This window comes from Ursus maritimus, unplaced genomic scaffold (assembly GCF_017311325.1).
Source record: "Ursus maritimus isolate PB19 unplaced genomic scaffold, ASM1731132v1 scaffold_12, whole genome shotgun sequence".
Classification (NCBI taxonomy): domain Eukaryota; kingdom Metazoa; phylum Chordata; class Mammalia; order Carnivora; family Ursidae; genus Ursus; species Ursus maritimus.
This window is the reverse complement of record NW_024423564.1, coordinates 8,213,115-8,234,313: the sequence shown is the minus strand read 5'-3', so window position 1 is coordinate 8,234,313 and position 21,199 is coordinate 8,213,115. Positions and strand designations below refer to the sequence as shown.

Here is a 21,199-nt window from a genome sequence, read left to right as displayed (position 1 = left end):
ATGTGGCGGGCGACGTTTTAATTAGTCAAGTGTATCATGTCACCTGATGATTGTGGCAGCCTGGTGATATAGTTACTGATAAAAAGATTCCAAAGTCTCATGTGAATAAGGAAAATGCTGTTGCTTGAAAGAGGTATCTGACTGGGGTCCTGTTGTTTGACCAGCCGTCTTGAGTCCACTCCCCCATTGAGTCCAATGATGGTAGCATCATTGCCAAGCCCCCTCCCCTTCTCCCCCCACTTCCACTGCCATGTCCACTACCAGACGCTAAATGTCAAATGGACAGGGATGTCCCCCCAAATATAAAGAGCTGAGATTTGTTTATACGGGAACATCTTTTACATGAACTATCCAGACAACGGAAGCTAAAGTTGTCATTAATTTGGCCCTTTACACTGTTCTCTTTATCCTTTTTTTTTTTTTAAGATTTATTTATTTATTTATTTATTCGACAGAGACAGAGACAGCCAGCGAGAGAGGGAACACAAGCAGGGGGAGTGGGAGAGGAAGAAGCAGGCTCATAGCGGAGGAACCTGATGTGGGGCTCGATCCCATAACGCCAGGATCACGCCCTGAGCCGAAGGCAGACGCTTAACCGCTGTGCCACCCAGGTGCCCCTCTTTATCCCTTCTTGTCCCAGTCTTTACATGAGAAATTGGGAGCCAGGTGGCTTAACCTTTCTTTGGTCTGCGGAACTGTCTCAAGAACTGATCTATGATGGAAACGGAAGCCAACCAAGTCCTCGGCCTATTTGGAGTTCAGGTTTACAAAAACTATTGGGAAAACAGAGTGAGATGCCCACACCTTCCCAGCTAATTGAGCTATGTTCCAGGGTCAGGTCGTCGTGTGTTAACAGATTGTTAAAATTATGTCAAAATCCCAGTTTTTCATCATATCCAGCAATTTTAAAGCCTCTGTTTTGGGGGAAAGAGTGGATAATGGGAATGATAATGGGAATGAAGCATGCGTGTGTGTGCACAAAAAAGGAAGAAAATAAAATTAGCGTGCCATCTCAAAGATATATGGGGAGACCTAGATGTCTTGGGAATCTGAATTCAATAATACGATCAGAAGAGCTCTGATAAATGGCCTGATTGAGAAGGCTTCTCCCAGCACTCTGAGACTGCCAGAGAAATCTTTCCAAAGCACAAAGCTGATCATGCCACTTCCCTGCTCCAAACCTGGCACTGTCTCCCCATGGCCCGCAGGATAAAGTCCGGGCCCTTCGACTGGCATCCAAGTCTTCCACAGTCTGGACCCTGCTCCCCTCTCCAGGCTTCTGTCCTGCTGCTCTCTCCCTCACTACCCACGCTCTAGCCATTTTAAACAACTGGCCTCCAACACACGGAGTTGGTGTCCCGAAGGGTTTGCCTAAGGTGCTGCTTTTGCTTGCAACCACCCTCCCACGTCCACCCCCCTGCACCCCAACACATTCTGCTCCACTTCCTCAACTCCTACCCATCTTCAAGAGCCAGCCAGAGAAGGCTTTCCACCTCTACAGACAGACAGACCCGACCACTTCTTCCTTCATGCCCCCGTGAGAGCTACATGGCCCCATACAGAGTTCCTTCACCTCTCACCATGTTACTAGTATCTCTGTGTGTCTTTCTTTTATGCCAGTTGGTGAACTATTTGATGGTAGAGAATGTGTGTCTCGGTCATCTTTACACATGAACAGCAGGCACAGTGCGAGGCTCAGAGTAGATGCCCAATAAGGGCTATTCTGGGTTTGTTTGTGGTGTTTTGTTTTGTTTTGTTTTGTTTGCATGAACTAGCTCTTTCTTTCATTAAACAGTGTAAACAGTGTGGCATGCCAGAGGTAGGAGCTGGAGAGCAGTCTTGGTGAGATGGGAGGAAAGAGAGGAAACCTTCCTTAGCGGCTTATCTGTAGGAGTCCACATGTGGAGGTCACCCATCAACCAAAATGGCAGCCTCTAGAGTAAAACCTAAGCTGTTAAAAATGAATTGAGCTGGTTACTATTTTGGTACCTGACCTACTTTTTGGTTACTTTCTACTGCTGTAGAAAAACTCTGGGAGATTTTGTAAATGAACCAAACCACTTTTCGATGGTTTTGTCTTCTTTCCGTTCTCACTCTATCATGAGGAAAATCTGCACTGTCCCTGAAACCCAGCTCTTGGGCCAAAGCATCTATGGATGAGTGTTGTTCTCCTAGAACCATCTTCCGCAGAACCTTCCCAATTGTTTTTCCATGGAAGATTTAAAGGCCAGGAAGAGCAAATTTATCCACCCCAATGGTAACGCTCATTTCCTTAGTGCTTATGACTGTATGCCTCCGAGAACAAGAAGCGTTACCCAGCAGTTATCTCCTGCTGCCTCTTCTGGGGCAGGCTTGCCCACACTGGGTTGTAAGCCTGCCGGACGCCATGACTCTGCTGTCGGAGTGCAGAGGACACTCGGGCAATAGAATATTTTCCAGTCTAGATCCTTTCTCTGTTGCCATTTTTGTTCGCCACGCCTCAGTGGCCGTTGATTTTGTCAGGATATTGTAACATTCAATAGGGTTTGAATAGGAATGAGGGGGTAGATGTGTGTGGGGAGTGGATGGATGGTGGAGGAGGAGAGCACATCCCGGCTCTGAATTTCAGGATTCTGTGTCAAAGCCATGGCAAACAGTGAGCATCTGACTTACAAACACTGCTTCAGAAGAACAGTGATTTAGGGGGCAGTCGTAGGAAAGGGAGGCTGAAGGGAAGACTGAGGATTTGACACTGTGTGGTTGATCACAGCTCCCAGGACAGGCACCAAAGAAATGCTGACTTTTCTGAATTTCCAGAAGCAAAACTTGAGGGCTTCAGAAATCATTAACAGAAGAAAATCTGTTCGGGAGAGTACTGAAGAGCCTTAAAAGGAAATGAAGAGATGAGCAGAAGACAGAGGCTGGGAGGAAAAGTTGTGGGGGTGGGGGGGTCAGACTTATTTAACCGACAGATTGCGGGTGTTGGTGGTGTGCCCAGAACCGTGCTTTAAAAGCAGGAGGTAATCTGTCTGCTGCCGGGCAGGAGAAAATGAATTTGCAACGGTGGGATAGATACGGTCTAGGAGGAACTTTGGGACAGTCAGAAGAGTTGGCTTTAATGCAGTGACAGTGACAGTGGTGGCTGGGAGGCTTTCTGGGGGACCTAGGAAATCGTGAAAGATAAAGATGCATGCCTACGATTGTCTCCACACCCCCTCTAGCACAAGCTGGGCCAAAGAACCTTGTCCTTCCAGACCCCTGGCTCATTGATCTCCCCCAGTGTTTGCTCCCTATGGAAAATGCTAACTTGGTGTAGGCTCCAACTCACGTTCTGAAGCCCTTAATTGCAATGGTGTGTTTATTCAATTCAGCAAGTGCTTGTTCAAAGCACTAGCGTTCTTGGCTCAAAATACTGACTTGCATCATATTTTTCATACATCTGCTGACTCGGTTCACAACGGCTGCGCCAAGCCTCCATGGTTGTGTCAAATCCTCCTCGAGGCCATCCGCCCTTGGCAGCCTTGGGTCTGTGAATGCCGAGTCTCTGGGCCGATCAGTTTAATTCTGTCCCGAGTTAGGAGCTTAAGAAGAGCTGATAGGACAAGAGGCAGATAGATAGGAGCTTAAGAAGAGCTGATAGGACGAGAGGCAGATAGACTAGAGAGGCAGAACTTGCCCCGCCCTCTCCTCTGGAAGTATTGTTTCTCCCCTGCACTGCTCTGGGAGTTACACAAAACTCAGCCCACCTCCTGGGACTATTCAGTGCCATTAAAAAAAATGAGGGAGTATTCATCTCTAAGGTTCCATTCAGAACCTTCTCCCCAGAGGAAGAAAGAAGGCTTTCCCAAGAAAAGGATTTCCCCCTTTAGTCATCTAGGTGTTAAGGTACCCGTCTCAAATCTGAAATGTCTGCAGCCCAGTCCCGCCATGCCGCCCCTTTGCCTTAATTCCATAGGTCCATCCAGAACTCCATATTACAGCCAGGCAGTATTCTTTCTTTCCATCACTCTCTACCATCAGGCATTTGCCACTCTTGCTTCTTGACCACAGTTTTTCTCTTCACCTCTTAAAATTAGCCATCGACTCCTGGCAATAACCTTTACTCCTAAAAACACCCCTGAACACTGCCCAGAGGGGCCGAAAGCATAGCACTTGGGGGTACTGTTTAGAGAAAGCATCACCTTTAGAGGGGTCATAGTGAAGCCCTTTCTGATATTCTGACATTTTTTCGTTGAATTATATTTCTTCCAACAAGACTGCAATGGAAAATGACACACTATCAAATACCTTGAAAATGGGTTGGGATCTGCCTCTGGCGGTGGGATCGGGTGGGTGGATGGGGGGGAGGAAGTGTGTGTTCATCTACGTAGGGCATTTCTACAAAATTATAGCTCTCTGCCTGAGATGCTGCACAGGAGACCATAGAAGAGCGAGGCTAGGGGAGAAAAGGCTCTAGTGAAGGTCTTCTGGTTATGAGGAGAGGCATGTGGAAAGTGTGAGGACAGCAGGCTTGGAAGCAATTGCTCTATCCTCACCAGAACTTCCTTGGTGCTATGCTCAGAGACCAAACTTTAGAAGTGGGAGGTTGGCTCCCATTTTGCAATGTTGTGCCAGGCTCCCCCCAGACACCAACTGAATGGCTTTGTGAGAAGAAAGTCCCTGAGCCTCCAGTTTCCCACTCTATAAAATGCAGCTAAAACCCTTTACCCTCTGGACTTGTGACAGTCCAAGGGGCTTTTATACGGAAAAATGCTTTGTGAAGGCAAGGCAACATACAGATTTTAGCTAACATTTCTTATATTTTTATGCCTTTTCCCCCATGCAGGAATACAGCTAGAACTTTGAGGTCCTCCTGGAAGGACCTTCAGCAATCTTCCAGGGGCCAAATAAACAGCTCTAGAGACAAAGGGAAATACGTTATGTCTCAAGGTTACATTCTTGAATGAAAAAAAAAAAAAAGATAATTTTACTCAGGAAGAAAGAAAAAGGAGATCAGCTGGCAGGAAAAATCTACATTGTTCAGGCTTTTCCTTTCTACATTTTGTTGCTGTTCTTGCTGCACTTTTTCCATTCAGACCAGGGCCCAAGGGATGATTAAACGATTTAAGAGATGTTTAGCAAGCAAAGGCTTTCTAGGGGTTAGCAGTCATGGGGGCCATAAGACCTCGTGAATGAACCATTTTCTAGACCCCCGGAGTAGAGCCCTGATAACACTCTTTGAATTAGCCGTACAGGGAACTCTGTTCTGGACTTGAGGGCTCTTTCCCCAGCGGTCTTGAATTTGAATCCAGGCTGCAATTCCTCTGCTTTTCATGGTCTGGAGTGATGTAACCAAGCCTGAAGATCGCTAGAGGAGGCGCCAGCCTTTAACAATGCATTCTTGGGCAAGAGGAAGAGACTCCTGTAAGAAACCATTTCTTTTAAGAAGTAATAAAAATTACCCTAATGCTGGAACTGATAATACAGTTGCTAGTTTTTCCTTTGTCCCTTCCTTCCTTCCTTCCTTCCTTCCTTCCTTCCTTCCTTCCCTATTTCTTTCAAGCTTTGTATCTTTATTTGTTCATGTTAAATTAATACTAAGGGTTCACAGGGTCAGCTTTAACTTGCTTAGGAAGTTAATATTTTCCTTGTTTCTTGTAGTAATTCCCAGAGACGCATAGAGACTTTCTCTTGCGAATCTTGTGCTTTCCGAATATATCTGACTTCCTGCAAGTATTGTTAATAATAATACTTTGCTTTCTAAATGCTGGAAGCCTTCAACCACAGCAGCCTCCGCTAAGAAGCTCTGATGGGAGAGAAGTCTCACAGCACAGCCAAGCCGGGGCTCTCTGGGGGTTCCTGGGCTTATCATCACACACCAGGCCCAGAATCCCTCACAGCACTGAAGGCTGGGCAGGCAGGGGCGCTGCCCTGCCAGGTGGGAGGCAGGAAGAGGCTCCAGACAGGTCCTGGAACATGTCGCTAGCAAGTCAGCCCCTTTTGCTGAAGACAGGCATTCCTTTAGGCTTCTTGTTTCTTCCCTAAAAAAGCGACTCCCCAAACCCAGCAAACAAGCGGGTTTCTTTCACACAGTAGCGTGAATAAATTCATTGGAAGCCCTTTGGGTGGTCATTGGGGTCCTGAAGAGAAGCAGGGGGAGGGCGCTTGGGACCTTCTGCAAGGCCAGCCCAGACCCTCTTCTTCCTGGGGCCCAGCGGGAAGTGGCTCTCGAGGGTCCCAGAGCAGAGGAGGCATTCGGGAGGGCACCCGAGAGCCTGGGGAGGCCATCTGCAGGTGGGCGCTGCGCTCGGAGTGCGCAGGGAGTTGGAGTCCCTCAGGCGGGCGCCGGCTGCATTCACACCCTATCCCCCACCCCCACCCCGGCGCGTCCCTTAGTCCCAGAGGAGCTCCCTGATACACTGGAAAGGCCCCTCCGCGCGAGGTTTCTGTCCCCGGTCCGCGGAGATTCGGGGAGCCCAGTTCCGAAAGCGTACCCGCACCCACTGCGGACCTCCCGTGTCCTACAAAGCAGGCCAGTCACGCAGGGCGACGGGAGGAGGGGCGCGGGAGCCGCATGGCCGCAGAGTCCCCGCGGCCCAGCCAGCCGGCGCGCCCCGCAGTGGCGCGCCCGCGGCCTCCCGGGACTTGGGCACGCGCGCCCCGGGGCCCCGGCGCCCTCCTGCCTGGAGCCCCGACTGGCCGCAGCCGGCCGGCCCGGGGCCGGGGGCGGGGCTTGGGGCGGGGGCGGAGCCAGGCCCGCGGCCGGTGTCAGGTTGCTCCGGTAACGGTGACGTGCCGCGGCGTGGGCGGGGCAAACACGCAGGTTGCATATTTTAGGAAGTGAGGAGGAGGCGCGGGCTTGAGCTGCGGCGGGGTCTGGGGCGCGGAGCAGCGGCGGGAGGAGGCGGACACGTGGCAGCAGCAGCGGTAGCAGCTCCAGCGGCGGCATCGGCCGGAGCCGCCGGCCGGTCTCCCTCCCTCCCGCCCCGCGGCAGCCCTAGCTCCCTCCTCTCCGCTCCCCCGGCCGCGCTAGCTCGGCCGGGAGCTGCTCTCTTCTTTCCTCTCTGAGCCTCGAGCGACAGGACCCGGCGCCGGGCACAGACCTCCGCCACCATGGGGAAAGGGGTGAGTGTGCGGCGAGCCCGGCGAGGGGGCGCGGGGCGCCGGGAGGGAGGAGGAGGAGGAGGAAGTCAGGAGGGCGACCGCCGCCAGCGGGAGTCGGCGGAGGAGGAAGCGGCGCGGCGTGGAACCGGCAGGCAGGGCGGCGGGCTTAAAAGACGACGCACCCTGGAAATGGAGGGAGCGCAGCAACGGGGGCCGCGGGAGGGCGGGCAGGGGGAGGGAGCGCAGGGCGGGCCGCGGACCCCCGAGTCCCCGCGCGCTGCGGGCCGGGGGCTCCTGGAGGCGGCGCTCGGGAGCAGCGGGCCGGGAGGAGGAGGGTGGACGCCGCGGGGCGGCCCCGGGAAGGAGCTGGCGGCCGCGGCATCCCCGAAGCCGGCTCCCCTCCCCTCTCCTCCCTCCGCCCGCCCTCACCTCCCATCTCTTGCCTTCCCTTTTCCTTCCGCCCTCCGTGCCCAGAGGAAAGGCGTGCTCCTCCCCTTCCCCTGGGGCGCGCCGCCGGGGCCCCTCCCGCGCTGCCTTCCCACCGCGGCCCGGGTCCGGGCGCCGGCGGGGGCTTCCGACGCGGGGGCGGCCCGGAGGGGGTGAGGCTCCCACTCTCCGCGGCACTGGGGCTTAGCCAGTTCCCCGCAGAGGCGGCCTCCCTCCCCTAAAGAGAGGGAAAAAAAAACTGGCTTCCCTTCACTGCGGAGCCGGTCGTGCTGGCTGGTGCCAGAAAGGGTGTGTCTTCACCGCCCTAAGATGGCCTTTAAGGTATACTTTTGAGAGCTTTAATGGGACGCTTTCCATAAACACTGGATGCGCCCTGGGGCGGCTGGAGTGGTCATTTCCCTGGTGGAGAGGAGTGTGTAGAGGGTTTTGTTGGGGTTTTTTGGGTGTTTTTTTTTTTTTCTTTGAGGGATGAGCCTGGAAGGAGGACAGGCTGGCTCACCAGGGCCTCTGGGTACAATAAACCCGAAAAAGGACTGTAGGCGGCGGGCAGGACGCGGTGGTAGGAGCGCCGAGCCGCGGGAGAGAGCAGTTACCGAAAGAACCAGGGGTCTCCGGGGCAGGGGAGGAGAATGCACGGAGCTCTGGGGATCCCAGAGCTACAGCTCGCTTCTGTGTTTGGGTGCCTCGGAGCTGTGATAACCCGTAGCCACAGCAGAAGACCGAGCGTCGGACCCTAACGGGGCCAAAGTCAAGTTGAGAAAAGTTTATGCAAGATAACCCCCAAAGTACCAATTCATGGGAGAAAATGACCAGGTCGTGAAAACACGGGTAGGAGAGCAGCCGCTCCGTTTTCTCCAGGGCTTGCACGGTGCGGGCATCTAGTAGGTCTTCGGAAGCTTTCAGGGCTCCGCAGTGTGGCGTGAGTGGTGGGGGAAGAGGCAGGGTGTGTTCTTTGGGGATTCTAAATTTTGGATTTTGAAGGAGGTAATTAGAAAGCCCTGGACCTGGTAGGGAGAGTAGGGAGAAGTGGAATGCACAACTGGTATCTTTTAAAAGCACAGAATGTGGAGGGCTGGCCCAGGTTACAGAGCCGAAGGCAAAGAGCTGAGTGCCAGCCTCTTTCCTCCCCACGACATAAAAGTGGGTTAGTGGCCTGTGCTTGTACCACACCATCACACCCGAGGTCATTCCCATAAACAGGCCCTTCAAGCTCACCCCTTTATCTCTCCTCAAAAAAGAAAAAAGTTGATATCCTGAGCTGGACATTCCTGCTTTTGGGGTGGTGGTGGTGGTGATTGGGGATATGTACCCGAGGCCTAGGAAGGTGAAGTGACTTGTTCCAAGGTCAAATGGTTGGTTAGTGACACACCAGCCATGCCCGATTCCTGAACAGCCTGTGGTCTCCCCAGCCAGAACACTCACCCACTTAACGTGGCCTTGTATGCAGAACTCCAGCGTTATTCTTCCGAAGAAACTGGGGTATTTGTGATACTGAATTAATGGACCCGAGAGATGTTTGAGTAACTAAGTTACATCCACATTATCTGTGTGTCTCTTTCATAACTGAACACATGCACATCAGTGGTGAAGGTCACACACCTGGGTTGTGGAGGTTCAGGCAGGATGTCTGAGGGATCCTAATAACAAGCTGGCAAACACGGAATTGAATTATAGCTGGTTCATAGGATGATAGGCTGCTTATCTGCTGGCTCGTAGTTAGCGTTTTGGGGGAGGCTGATAAATTGAACATAAAGGGAGAGATGTGTGTTGGTGGGATAAAGTTACCCCTTTTGTCCCCAGAGACTTACTGGGATAGTTCAACGTTCAGAAGGATATTTTATGCTGAAATGTTGGGATTTTTCCACATGGGGATTAAAATGTGGGTGGAGTGGTGACTAAAGCCCTGCTGATAATTGGTTAACCAGGAAGCCTGTGCTGGCAGCTAATTTTTAAGGTCATTGTTAATTTCTTCCCCTCTTCTTCCCACTGCCTTGGGGGCCTCCGTTTTGATGACATTTCAGGTGATTTTATTTCTCCTTAAAAATCAAGTTCCTAAGCTTTTGGTAAGAAAATGAAAGAACAGCTCCTGCTGAATCATTCTTGGATGAAATAGGATTTTGTCCCTTTTTTTCATATTGGTTGTTGTTGCCAGTGACTTGGCTTAAAGCCACAGCCAGGCCTGCCACCCACAACTATTTAGCTCACCAAAGGTACACAAAAAAACTTTCTCTTTTCTCAAGTTTACAGAAGGTGGGGGGGGGGAGAGTGGGGGGATGTCACCAGGTCCTTCCATGCCATTCCCCATTGTTTGAATATTAACTTAGTTACCTAGAAAATAAATCCTAGCTTATGGGTGGTGATTTCAAGAGGAGCAGGGGAAAGAGATTCAGGTGAAGGTTGCACAACGGATACGCATGTCAGCATGTCAGCAGAAATCCTGGTCGTATGGTAACATTATCAGCTGCCCTTTTGGAGCTCAACTTGAAAGTGTGACTAAATCTCCTGGCTGCTATAAAGCTAGTACTTTAGACTGAAAACATCGTAAGGCAGAGTCCTCAGAGTGGAAAGTTGCCCGGGCCTGGCCAGGAGCAAGTACAGGAGGAACTGTTGACCAGCACTGGGGCCAGACCAGAGGGCCGGGATTGCATCACACCCCTTTTGCCTCTGAAGTGTTCAGTGTGTGAGTGTGACAGTTCCCTGGCTCAGGGTTCTTTCTGTACTCTGTTCTGAGGGTGTATCCTCTTTTGGTAACTTACTGTTTGTTAATTTGTAGTGTTCTCTGCCAGTAAGTTTGTAACACTAGTGACTCACCTTTGGGTGGGAGGGTAGGGAAGGGGGAGGTCTGCATCACAAACCTGAGAAGGCTTGAGAGGAGGCTAACCCCTGCAGCCCCCCCTCCCCCATCCCCCAGGGGGATTTTTAAAAATTTGATGTGTTCATCCAGGTGAGGGCTAAAACTTAAAACATCCAGCCTTCTGGAAGTGTTATCGCCAAGTTGCATTTAAAAGTAAAAAGCGAACTCAAAATTATACAGCACAATAGACTTGGTACCCCAGCATGCTTGGTCCCAGAACCCTTCCAAGTCCTTGCTTCCTGATTATTTTAGCAACAAATGAGCAGTTAAGTGACTTTTTGTTCAAATCAGGCTGTGTTGTCTTAAAGATATCCAAACTTAAGAAGGAGAAAAAGGCTTTAACTATTTGAAGGATTTTGTATGCAAAAGTAAGATTAGTTTGTTCATTTAAAAACAAAAAGGTAACAAAAAATTTTTTTAAGCCCTGAAGCTTCAGGTTCTCAACTGGCTCGTGGGTAGACTACTCGCCCCGAGGACCAAGTGAAGTCATCTCTGTCTTGGCCAAAGTGAGTGCAGTGCAAGCAGACATCACAGGTTTACCAAGGTTTGGCACTGAGGGGAGATCAGATCTTTATAAACTGTAGGTTTCCTGTTCATCACTTAGTCTTAAGCCCTTCAAAACCAGAGAAGAATTTTTCTTTCACCTGGAAAACATATTAGGGGTTGAAAATAATAGGAACTACTATTAATTACCCTCCAGAGGAAAGCCAAGTGGAAGTATCCCTTGACATTGCTAACCTCCTAATTTAATAGCATCTTAGAGTTTTCATGTACTTTCACTTTTCAAGCAAGGGACTTGACTTTTTTCTAAAAGTCCTTTGTAAAAGTCTTGCCAAAAAAAAAAAAAAAGAGGTGTTGGGGGTAGGGTTGCTTTTCAGCCCTCTGTGATGGGAGGGAGTGTGAACACTTGTGCTGCAGTGCCTTCTAGCTGCCCAAGGCTCTCTGCCAGCTAGCAGGCCAGAAGAAGAAACACGAGTGTCAGATCAGATGGGCTCACAGTAATCAGAGTGGCTGCGTTTGGACAGCCTGACGCTGGGCAGAATGTTTCCCCAGCCCTGCCAGAGCTGTCCAGTTCTGGGTTACTCTGAAAATACATGGCCAGTAAGTGATAATGTGAAGTAAAGAGCATTTGAAAGCCCGCTGGCTGCTTTTTTTTTTTTTTTTTTTTTTTTTACACACTCTCCTTCATTTCTATATTTCTGGAAAAGGAGACGTAACCAAGTCAGGTTTGAACTTTCTCACATTGCTATGAATTGAGTGTATGAGAGGAAGTGTATTCTTTGGCTGGAATCTCAGAGAGACTGTTCTTTGCATATGACTCACCTCATTAGTTGTGCTGAAGTCTGTTGTCAGGAATCCACAAGAAGTTCTTCACATTTGACTGATGTTTGGGTAGCAAATTCTATCAGTGAGAATAGAGCCCCCACCCACCCTGCAGTTTTTCTCTCTGATTTCATTTGTATCCTGAGCCTCGGGAATTGGGCCCAGTACACCTTAGTTTCTTTGTGACTCTACCTTGAATTGTATCTGAACATTAATTATCTCTGTATCTGGTTTTATTCAAACTCTACTTAGTAACAATTGTTAGGTATTTTCTGGTAGTGATCCAAAGAGTTGATTCTTAGTGGCGTGTGCTTTGTCTTTGGGGCTTGGATTGTTTGGGGGCCCAATAGTGAAGAGTGTCAGGTGTGGGGATCAGTGGGTCTTGGTGTCGGATTTCTCTTTCCAGGCTGTCATCGAGGCCAGGGCCCTCAGGCACTTTGAGGCGTTATCCTTTTGTGTTTTTCTTTTATCTTCCACATGATGCTTCCATGGGGCCATATTTGTTTTATTGTTTCCGTTCAGGTGACCTGTGTCTGGGGCTTTGTGCTGCCGTTGTCCTCTTCAGCCTGCCAGCTGGTTTACTTCGTACCCTACGCCTCAGGGTACCAGCTGAGGAGTGATGAGGACTGGGAATTCATTCAGTCCCCTCGCAACGCTGGTGCCAGTTAGTGATCCTTCGTCTCTCAACCTGACAACATCTTTTGAGTAGCACTAGCCAAAGAGTGGTCTAGTCAGATGAGAAAAGGGGTAAGGTGGGCAGCGGATGGAGGGAACAGGCAGAAAGTCTTAACTCTTCATAAACCTGGGTACCTGATGATAGAGGTAGAGTTAACCCCAATGAAAAAACAGGCTTGGGTTGTGTTTCGTGTTTAAGAGCTGGAAAAACAAAGAATATTTTAAGAGAGGTAGTACGTCTAAAGGATATTGATTGTTTAGACATTCTGGAATTTTTTTTTGATCACGGGTGTGCACTATTGCAGGTGGGGCAGGCTGGCAGGCTCCTTACGAATTTCCTTACCAGCAGATGGGGGAGGAAGGTTAAGCCTAGTTTGTTTGGGGCTGAGGGAGCCTGCTGGTTTTTCTGCCCTCCCCCCGCCCCAGCTGGGTGGGCTACAGCCCAAGTATGGGGGTCGTGAGCTGGCCTCACAAAGGGACCCACTGCTCTGGCTTTGCTGCATGACCTTCTCCAGCCTGCTGCACGTTCGGGGGGGTGACAAGGAATAGGAAGGCCTGGTGGTCCTGTGGGTCACCTCCTGCGGAAGAAAGCGATTCATTCCTTAACTGCCCTACATGCCGCTCCAGGCCGCAGAGCAGCTGCAGTATTAAGGCAGAGCGTGTCCTCCCTCAACCCCGGCCATCTCGGGGCTCTCAGATCCCTGGCTAGAAAATTCCTTGCACGTAAACTAAACCACTTAGTCATTTAGGTGCAGCTGGAGGTTGTAATGAACTGGGCTTGATCATTTCTGATATTTTCTTTAAGTTTTAACTGATGAGAAGAAAAAAAAATCCCACATGGGTGGTTGTTTAAGGTGGAAGGGGGTTTTCTAGTGAGGAATGGCAGTAATTTATAGGGTAATTAAAACCCAGTTATAATAATAACTGTGGTGCAGTGCTTTGCAGAGTACCTTCACATGCACAGTTGTGTTGGAGAACGATTTAGTAATACAGGATCCCAGGAAGATGGGCAACCCCCCCTCTTTTTTCCCACATGAAGGAGGGTATAGCGCTCCTTCTGGCCCCTCCGGTTAGTGCAAAGTTTTTGTTTGCGTGTGGGTTTTAGGAACAGCTCGGATTTTAGGTGTTTTGTTTTCAGACTTGACGGCAGCCCCTTGATGAATCAGATGATCAGAATGCCTTCTAGACTCTTCAGTCAGTCGTCACACCAAATGTTACTGCCATCGTAGGGACAGACAGCTGAGGCTGACTGTCCAGGGTCCCCCAGCCAGCCGGCATGACCGGGGGCTTGCCTGAAGCACACAGCATTCCCGTCTCAAGGGCATGGACCTCGGAGCTTCCCAGTACCCCATAGGCGGCTTCAGCAGTCTAGAAGTCTGAAGCACACTGAGCCCCCTTCTGTCCCCAGGCCCATCTGTTGCTGTGGTGGGAACAGGTCCCCCCTTTATGTTGTTAATTACTGACAGAGAAGAAGCAGCACATCTGGGGGGTGGTACATGTTTTTTATTACTTGTGTTAACCTTGGTTTCTCCTGTCGAGAGTTTTCTCTTCTCATCTCCTGGGCACCTTTTCCCTCTGCCCAGATCCAACGGTAGCAAAACTCCCTAGGTCATCTTTGAGAGCATGGAATCTCTGGGAAGCACAAGATGAAGTAATGACCCATTTTCAGCTGTGTCACACTGGGCAAGCCCCTGCCCTCCTTGTGACCTCCCACTTCCTAAATTAGCAGTGGAAAAAAACACATACACACACAAACCAGAACCTAACTTGACTTCATCATTTTCACCCGTGTCCCCTTTGTGAAGGGCCTCATGGGATCCTTGAGCTTCCGTTGTACCTTCTCTCAAAGACCTCAGGGGGGCCCTGAGGGGCGCCATTGCAGGGAGCATGGTGGGTGTGGGAGACCTGATCTGAGTTTTCTAATTGAAGAAGTAGGAATGTGTGCCCAGTGCCCAGAGCTGAAAGGTTCCTGTAGTTGATTGGGAAAACCATGTTTCTCTTGTTTTTCTCAAATGTTTTTAAAAGAAATAATGAAGAAAATGCTGTCTACCCGTTTTTTTCTTTTTTAGCATTGTTCCGTAGCCCACCCTGCGCTCCGTCTACCCCAAACACACACACACACACACACACACACACACACAGAGATTTTTTTTTCTGCTTTGAATCTGTGATAATCGAGACCTATAGGGACTTAAGGAATATTTAGTTCCTGTCACAATAAGCGAATACTAAATCATTGTTTTACTTGTAAGGAAGAATTGAATTGTAAAAGAAGCCATCTGGTCTTCTGAACAAACATTGCCTATTAAAAAAATTAAAATCTTGAAGGAGAAGAAATTCCACATGCTAATACTTCCCGTGTCTCTTCCACAAATGTCCTCATCTAAAACTATGCCTCAGTAGCATGAATTGATGAGGAAGGAGGTGGGGGCTATTAGGAAATCAAACTCCCAGCCAACTTAACCATTGATAACTGCGAGGCTGGAAGCAAGATACTTTTCTGTAAATGGGGATACAACTTTGGAACCTGTCCAGGGCCTAGCTCTCTTATCATCCTTTCCCCCTTTTTTGGAGTAGAAAATATGAAAGTCTGAGAATAAGGCATATTAGGTGGTGAGGCAGAGAGATTTTTAAATCTGATTTTCATATATTTAAATTAAACCTGTTTTAATGATATCTTGTTTAAAGCGAAATTGTGAACTGTATTTTAAAAATCAATACAAACCGACCACATCGTCCTTTAGAGATTCCCTAGCCAGTGCCTTTAAAATGATTTTTAAGTGATGTGCTTTCCCATTAAATGCGTGAAAGAAATTCCACTTTGGACTGTGGTTCTTGTCTGGTGGAAGCCCTGTCCTTTCTTTTTGTTTTATTTGTGTGTTTGCTTTCAGTGTGTGATGATTTTCCATTTTAACACTGGCACCAAGGGCTCTCTGCAAAGAGGCACTTAGCAATGTGGTTGCTCCACAGTGGAGAGAATTTCAAGAATGCTGACTATCTTTAGACCTGCTTCATTCTTAACAGATAAGATAGAAACAAAAGAACTCCACTGGGTTGGGAGAAGTTAGTCAAGGAACACTGCAGAAGTAACCACAGGAGTTGAACAGCATAAATAATACAAATAGCTCTGCTTGTGGACAACACCAGCTCCTTTGGGGCAGGATTTCTCTTTAGAGTCTTAAGAGAGGGTGTTTTCAGATTCAAGTGAATACTGTGTTTCTTTGCGACCATCTCAGCTGTGACTGAAATACACCTATCTCCTTTGATTTTTTTTTTTTTTTTTTTTTTTTTTTTTTTTTTTGTAATTTGATTTTTAGCACAGTAGAATTTTGATCTGGACACGGGATCTCACTTAACTGCCTTGGTAGCTGGCAGGGTACTTCTGAAGGTTAGAAGCCAGTAAGGGGAGCTACGAGGCAACCTAGTAACAGCACTACAGATATCCATTTTAAGGAAAATGCTACTCGCTCCTTCCCCTGCCCCCCTCTCAGGTGGTTGTGGGAGGCGCTTGTGGGCTGGGGGTGTCTGGAGCGAAGGCCAAGATCAGGCTTTGTGTAGATAAGCCCAAGCATGTTAAACGGGGTGGGGGGAGGGGTATGTGGAACAATCTAAATTTAAACTATAGAATCAACATTTTCTCTAAAAATCGTTCCAGTTTTCAAGAGGCGTAGGTGGATCCTGTGAATTATGTGGTAATGCACATGCTTTTCCTACACCCTGCTTATGTCAAAACATTTCCAGTGACTTCCATTTGGGGGGTTTATTTTCAGGCTGGAGACTAGGGAGAAGACTTTTTCTTTTCTTTTTTTTTTTTTTTTTGTCTTTTATTTAAATAATTTTAAGTATTCTTAGGCCAACTTTTTTTGTATATATAAGAAAAGATGAACAGTTCATTGTTCTTATGTAAGCCCTAAAAATATTTAAATTTGATCCTTAATGGCTTCTTTGCAAAGCTCCGGATTTAAACATAGTAATAAAAGTGACTTGGGTCCAAGTGTTTTGTTTAATTGGTTCTCCCAGAAAACACTGCATGGAGGTGGGCGCAACCATTCTCTCCGTGCAAGGGAAGACAGCCCTGAAGCTTAAGAGTCCGTGACTCCCCGGAGGATGCATAGCTGGGAGTCTAACTCAGACTGGTCCAGAATGCGAAGGCATTGGCACTCTACTCTCAGTTACTAATGTGAAGATGATTTCGTTCTCTCTCAGTGGGGAAGATGGAAGGTGGCGGTATAGAGATTTTGACAGCACAACCCTCTCCCCATTCGCCCCAGATGGAAGTGACTGGCGGGACCCTTCGGTGGTTGCCGGCACTTCTCCCCTGGTCTTGACGCCCTCGCGTGCGGATGGCGTGTTTTGAGCGCGCGATAGTTGCAATAGTGGTTGCTTTTCTTTAGTTCGTGGTGTGTGCACATACGTTCCCATACGTGTCCACGATTACTGCCCCGTTGACTATTCGAAATGTTGGCTCTCTGAAGGACTGCTAAACTACCCTGCTCCAGAACCTTCCGCGTGTTCATAATACACAGCGTCACCTCTCCCGCGTTCTCCTGTAGGTCGGACGTGATAAATACGAACCTGCAGCGGTTTCAGAGCATGGCGACAAAAAGAAGGCGAAGAAAGAGAGGGATATGGATGAACTGAAGAAAGAAGTTTCTATGGTAAGTATTAGGAGGCAAGTTGCTTTCTGTTCTCCTTATAAATTAATTGTGTCCTACCTGTTGGGTGTTTAATCCCCACCCCCAAAATCCTTCAGTCAGAGGCTTGCTTCATTTTAAAAGTAAAGCAGTCATTGCGGTGGTTTTTACAGACCGTACCAAACCGTAGAGGTCAATACGGAGAATTTTCATTTTCCAGGCTGTTAGTGCATTGGGAGAGTTATCTCCTTCCCCCCCTACTCCCCAGTGTAACCACAGGTCCACAGAAGGAACTGTGCTTGACATCGGGGGCACCAGGGGCCTTCGCTTTTCTCTGCTTCTGGATTATACCAAACCTAGGGACAGAACCTTGAACCCCTCCAGCTGGGGAGGCTTCCATGGACACAGCCTGTCTAGAACCTGCCTGGTCGTCAGAGAAGGCAAACAAGGTTTCCCTCGAGCTCCGAGGCTGCTGGGCTTTCCTGAAGTCCTGGCAGGCAGCAAGGGGCTTTCACCGTCCTCCGGGGAGGGGCTCTCAGCGCAGGGCTGTGTGGTTGCCGAGCCACTGGGCATCGGTGAGACGTCTGCCACCTTCCGCACGGAAGGAAAGCCCGTTTGCTGAGCCTAGTTAATACTAGCGATGAGTCACATGAATGCTTTCTCCTGATCTTTTTTCATGGTACAGTGTTTAATTCTTTTGTTTCTGTTTCCCCTTAGGATGACCATAAACTTAGCCTTGACGAACTTCATCGCAAATACGGAACAGACCTGAGTCGAGTATGTTGTCAGTTCCCACTTGTACAGAATCCTGGGTCCCTAAGGCATCTCCCCCGTGGCGTAGCCCCTAAGCCTGGGGCCTCTGGGAGGAGAACGATGACAGGCAGCTTCTGACTATGCACTCTGCCACCTGCGAAGCTTGGGCTTCTGGGTGCTTCCTTAGTATTTTGTGGGCGCCTGACACTTCGAAAGTAGACGTTATTTTCCCCATTTTATAATAGGTGAGATCCAAAAAGGGAAAGCCCCGGGATTTGAAATGGAATGGCTCCGTAGCTGTGCACATTCCCTGACCTTTCGGTCACAAGTCTTTGTCTTTATTCTGCGTTCATGAAATGGAGTTGACTATTTCAGTGAGTTCAGTCTTCCACTCTTCAGTTCTTGCACTTTTGCCATCTAGCTCCATTGCAGGGTGTCAGAACCTTGATGATTCTAGCATTTATTTGAAACTTGTTTTTTACACCATTTAAAGAAGTCTTTCCATAAAGCACGTGTTGTGTATCCCTGTTACCTGGGGGATTTGGGTATTAAATTTACCACACAAACCATGTCAAAACAGTGTGGGGGGGGTGCAGTTTGTTATTTCTGTGCAAGAAGTAAAAACGGCGGACTAAACCTGAGTGCTAGCCAACGTGTAGCCATTATTTCCATAAATCCTCAAGAAGCTGTAAGCAGCTTGCTGGCCGGGGTACCCTGGGCTCCGAGGGGAGCTGACTCACAGACAGAGCTGACAGTCGCTGGTGGGCGGCCTGAGCACATGCTCTCACCTGTAGCAGTGCCTGGAAGGGGTTGTCGGGAGAATGAAGGTGGCTGCTGTGAGGCACCGGACTCCGAGCCTGGCGTGAGGGAGTGCTTAGGTGGTGGGTGTCGGGTCCTCTGCCCTGGGCGTCCATCAGGAACTTGGGGGGGTGGTCCCAGCCGAGTCCTCATGTCCCCTTAACTGCCTGGCTTTTGTCCCCCTGTTCTTCATGCTCCCTAGGTAACTCTGATATTTAAAATGACGTGAATGCAAGCTACGTACTAATGATACTTTGGGCAAAAATTGGTTTTGTCTTTTCTTATTCCTTAGATATTTTGATAATATGAAAGTAATCACATTCCCCTTGTCTCCCCTTGTCACACTCCCCTTGTCAGGGGAGCCTTGTATTTACTGTGTGCCGTCCACGTATCGTGGTTTTAAGGCCCCTTTAGAGGAGCGCGCGGCTTTAGTACAGTGGATTTTTTCAGTGAATGCTTTGAAGTTGGCGGGTTCCTGGGGGTGGGCTGGGATGTCCCCCTGTGTGAACCCTCCCAGCCCGACTGTCCTTTCAGTTACCATCCACAGGATAGACTTTTATACTGAAAACTTGGCTACTAAACCATTCACAGGTTGGATTCCTACAGAGAAGTTTTTTTTTCCTTTTTTGATGTTTATAGAGGGTTTCTTTCTTCCCCTCCCTGACAGATCCAATACGCAACAGGACTCAGAGCTCTGAATTTGCAGTACTGAATCCATGAGTTAGCATTGCTATCTTTTTGGTAAAAACTCAATTTGGCATGAGTCCCTTAGCCTAAACTTAAGGTCAGACTGGATTCAGATATGTCCATGGATCAGCTTAAAACCAGTTTCAGTCTGGGTGTTGTGGGCTCCTCAGGAAGTTTGGGCGGCTGTGTGCCCGGACCAGGAGAGGGTCCTCATCAGAACTTGCCAGGTTTTACAGGCTTTCTAGCTTGGGGAATTTCGTTTCCTCCTAATAAACCCATTACTGGGGCCCTCCAGCTATCACGTGGGTACATTCGCTTGTATGTTCTGGGGCAGTGTGTCTTACTTATATTCCTCTGCTTCTCAGGGCTTAACAACTGCTCGAGCTGCTGAGATCCTGGCTCGAGACGGCCCCAATGCTCTCACCCCGCCTCCCACCACTCCCGAATGGGTCAAGTTCTGTCGGCAGCTGTTTGGGGGTTTCTCGATGTTACTATGGATTGGAGCAATTCTTTGTTTCTTAGCTTACGGCATCCAGGCTGCTACGGAAGAGGAACCTCAGAATGATAACGTGAGTTCTATAGCGCTAATTTAGATTGCTATGTATGCGTAAGGTATCCTGGTCTTTGCCACCCACTTCTTTTCCACTGGTTACCACTGGTTAGCTGATGGGTTTAAACCAGGGAAGGGGGCACCTGGGTGGCTCAGTTGGTTGAGCGTCCAGCTCTTGATTTCCGCTCAGGTCATGAGATCGGGCCCTTCCTTGGGCTCCATGCTCAGCAAGGAGTCTGCTTGGGATTCTCTCTGCCCCTCTCTCAAATAAATAAGCCTTCAAGGCTAAACAAACACGAGGGAAGGCAGTGTGAGCAGCTGTTGTCTTCAAGGCCCATCCATTCTTCCTTCCTCGTTTAGGGTTTCTCCCTCATCTCCCACCTGCTAGCTGCACCTCAGGCTGGATGTCCACCTTGCGTGTCGCTGCTGTGAACGGGCTGCAGCCCTGCTCAGTCCTGGCCCGGGGCTGGCCGCCAGGCAGATGGCAGAGCACAGCTTCTAATGTTGGCCCATAACGCACATCCAGAGATGTTTGGTAGCCAATCCTCAGAAGTCACAAGTTGTTTTGAATATATCTTTGTTTTAATAAAGTAGGAGAAACAGATGGAAAAGTCTCTCGAGGTGTAGTGACCAAGTGTCTGTGGGACCCCACTTCTGACCCTCCTGTGCACAGCGTCTAAGAAGACATGAGTTGACGTGTTAAAAAATTTGGTTTTTGTTCAGTCGAAAATTAACTGAATGTTCCCAGCTGCTTACTGTGAGCTTGCGGCCCTGACTTGTTTGTTCCCTTCCAGCTCTATCTTGGTGTGGTACTATCCGCTGTGGTCATCATAACGGGTTGTTTCTCCTACTATCAAGAAGCTAAAAGTTCCAAGATCATGGAATCCTTCAAAAACATGGTTCCCCAGGTACCTGTTGCTTTGCCCTTCTCCACGGGCAGCCCCGGGAATGTGCGCTAGTGTGAAGCTGAGGTCTCCGAGTCGATGGGAACAGGAGGGCCACCTCGCAGATAACTCCCAACCAGCTTTTATAACTTGCATAAATAGAAAGATTAATAATCTCCTTGTCATGCACTCAGATAATTCACATTAGAGATCTTCTAGAATTTGGTTTTCTTGTTTGAACACTACCTGGTCCTCGTTGGTAGCCGCTTTTCTCTGATTCAGTGGTGTAAACTGTTTTCTCCCAAAGCAAGCCCTTGTGATTCGAAATGGTGAGAAAATGAGCATCAATGCGGAGGAAGTTGTAGTCGGGGATCTGGTGGAAGTGAAAGGAGGAGACCGAATCCCTGCTGACCTCAGAATCATATCTGCCAACGGCTGCAAGGTGGGTTCAGCGGGGCCCCCGGGGCTCAGGCGGAGGAGCTCGCAGAGCGGCCCGGCGTGTGTTCACACAGCCCTCTTACTTGTCTCACGG

At 49.1% G+C, this 21,199-nt stretch overlaps 1 protein-coding gene across 1 annotated transcript in view; it reads left to right on the top strand.

Moving 5' to 3' along the window:
• Positions 1 to 6,842: 6,842 nt before the first annotated feature.
• ATP1A1 (ATPase Na+/K+ transporting subunit alpha 1) overlaps positions 6,843 to 21,199 on the top strand; it is a 28,626-nt gene continuing 14,269 nt past the window's right edge. The window contains exons 1-6 of the mRNA XM_040626867.1: positions 6,843 to 7,083; positions 16,915 to 17,019; positions 17,713 to 17,772; positions 19,599 to 19,802; positions 20,578 to 20,691; positions 20,975 to 21,109. Coding sequence (XP_040482801.1) covers positions 7,072 to 7,083; positions 16,915 to 17,019; positions 17,713 to 17,772; positions 19,599 to 19,802; positions 20,578 to 20,691; positions 20,975 to 21,109 — 630 coding nt within the window. The 5' untranslated portion in view covers positions 6,843 to 7,071. The remainder of the gene's footprint in view (positions 7,084 to 16,914; positions 17,020 to 17,712; positions 17,773 to 19,598; positions 19,803 to 20,577; positions 20,692 to 20,974; positions 21,110 to 21,199) is intronic.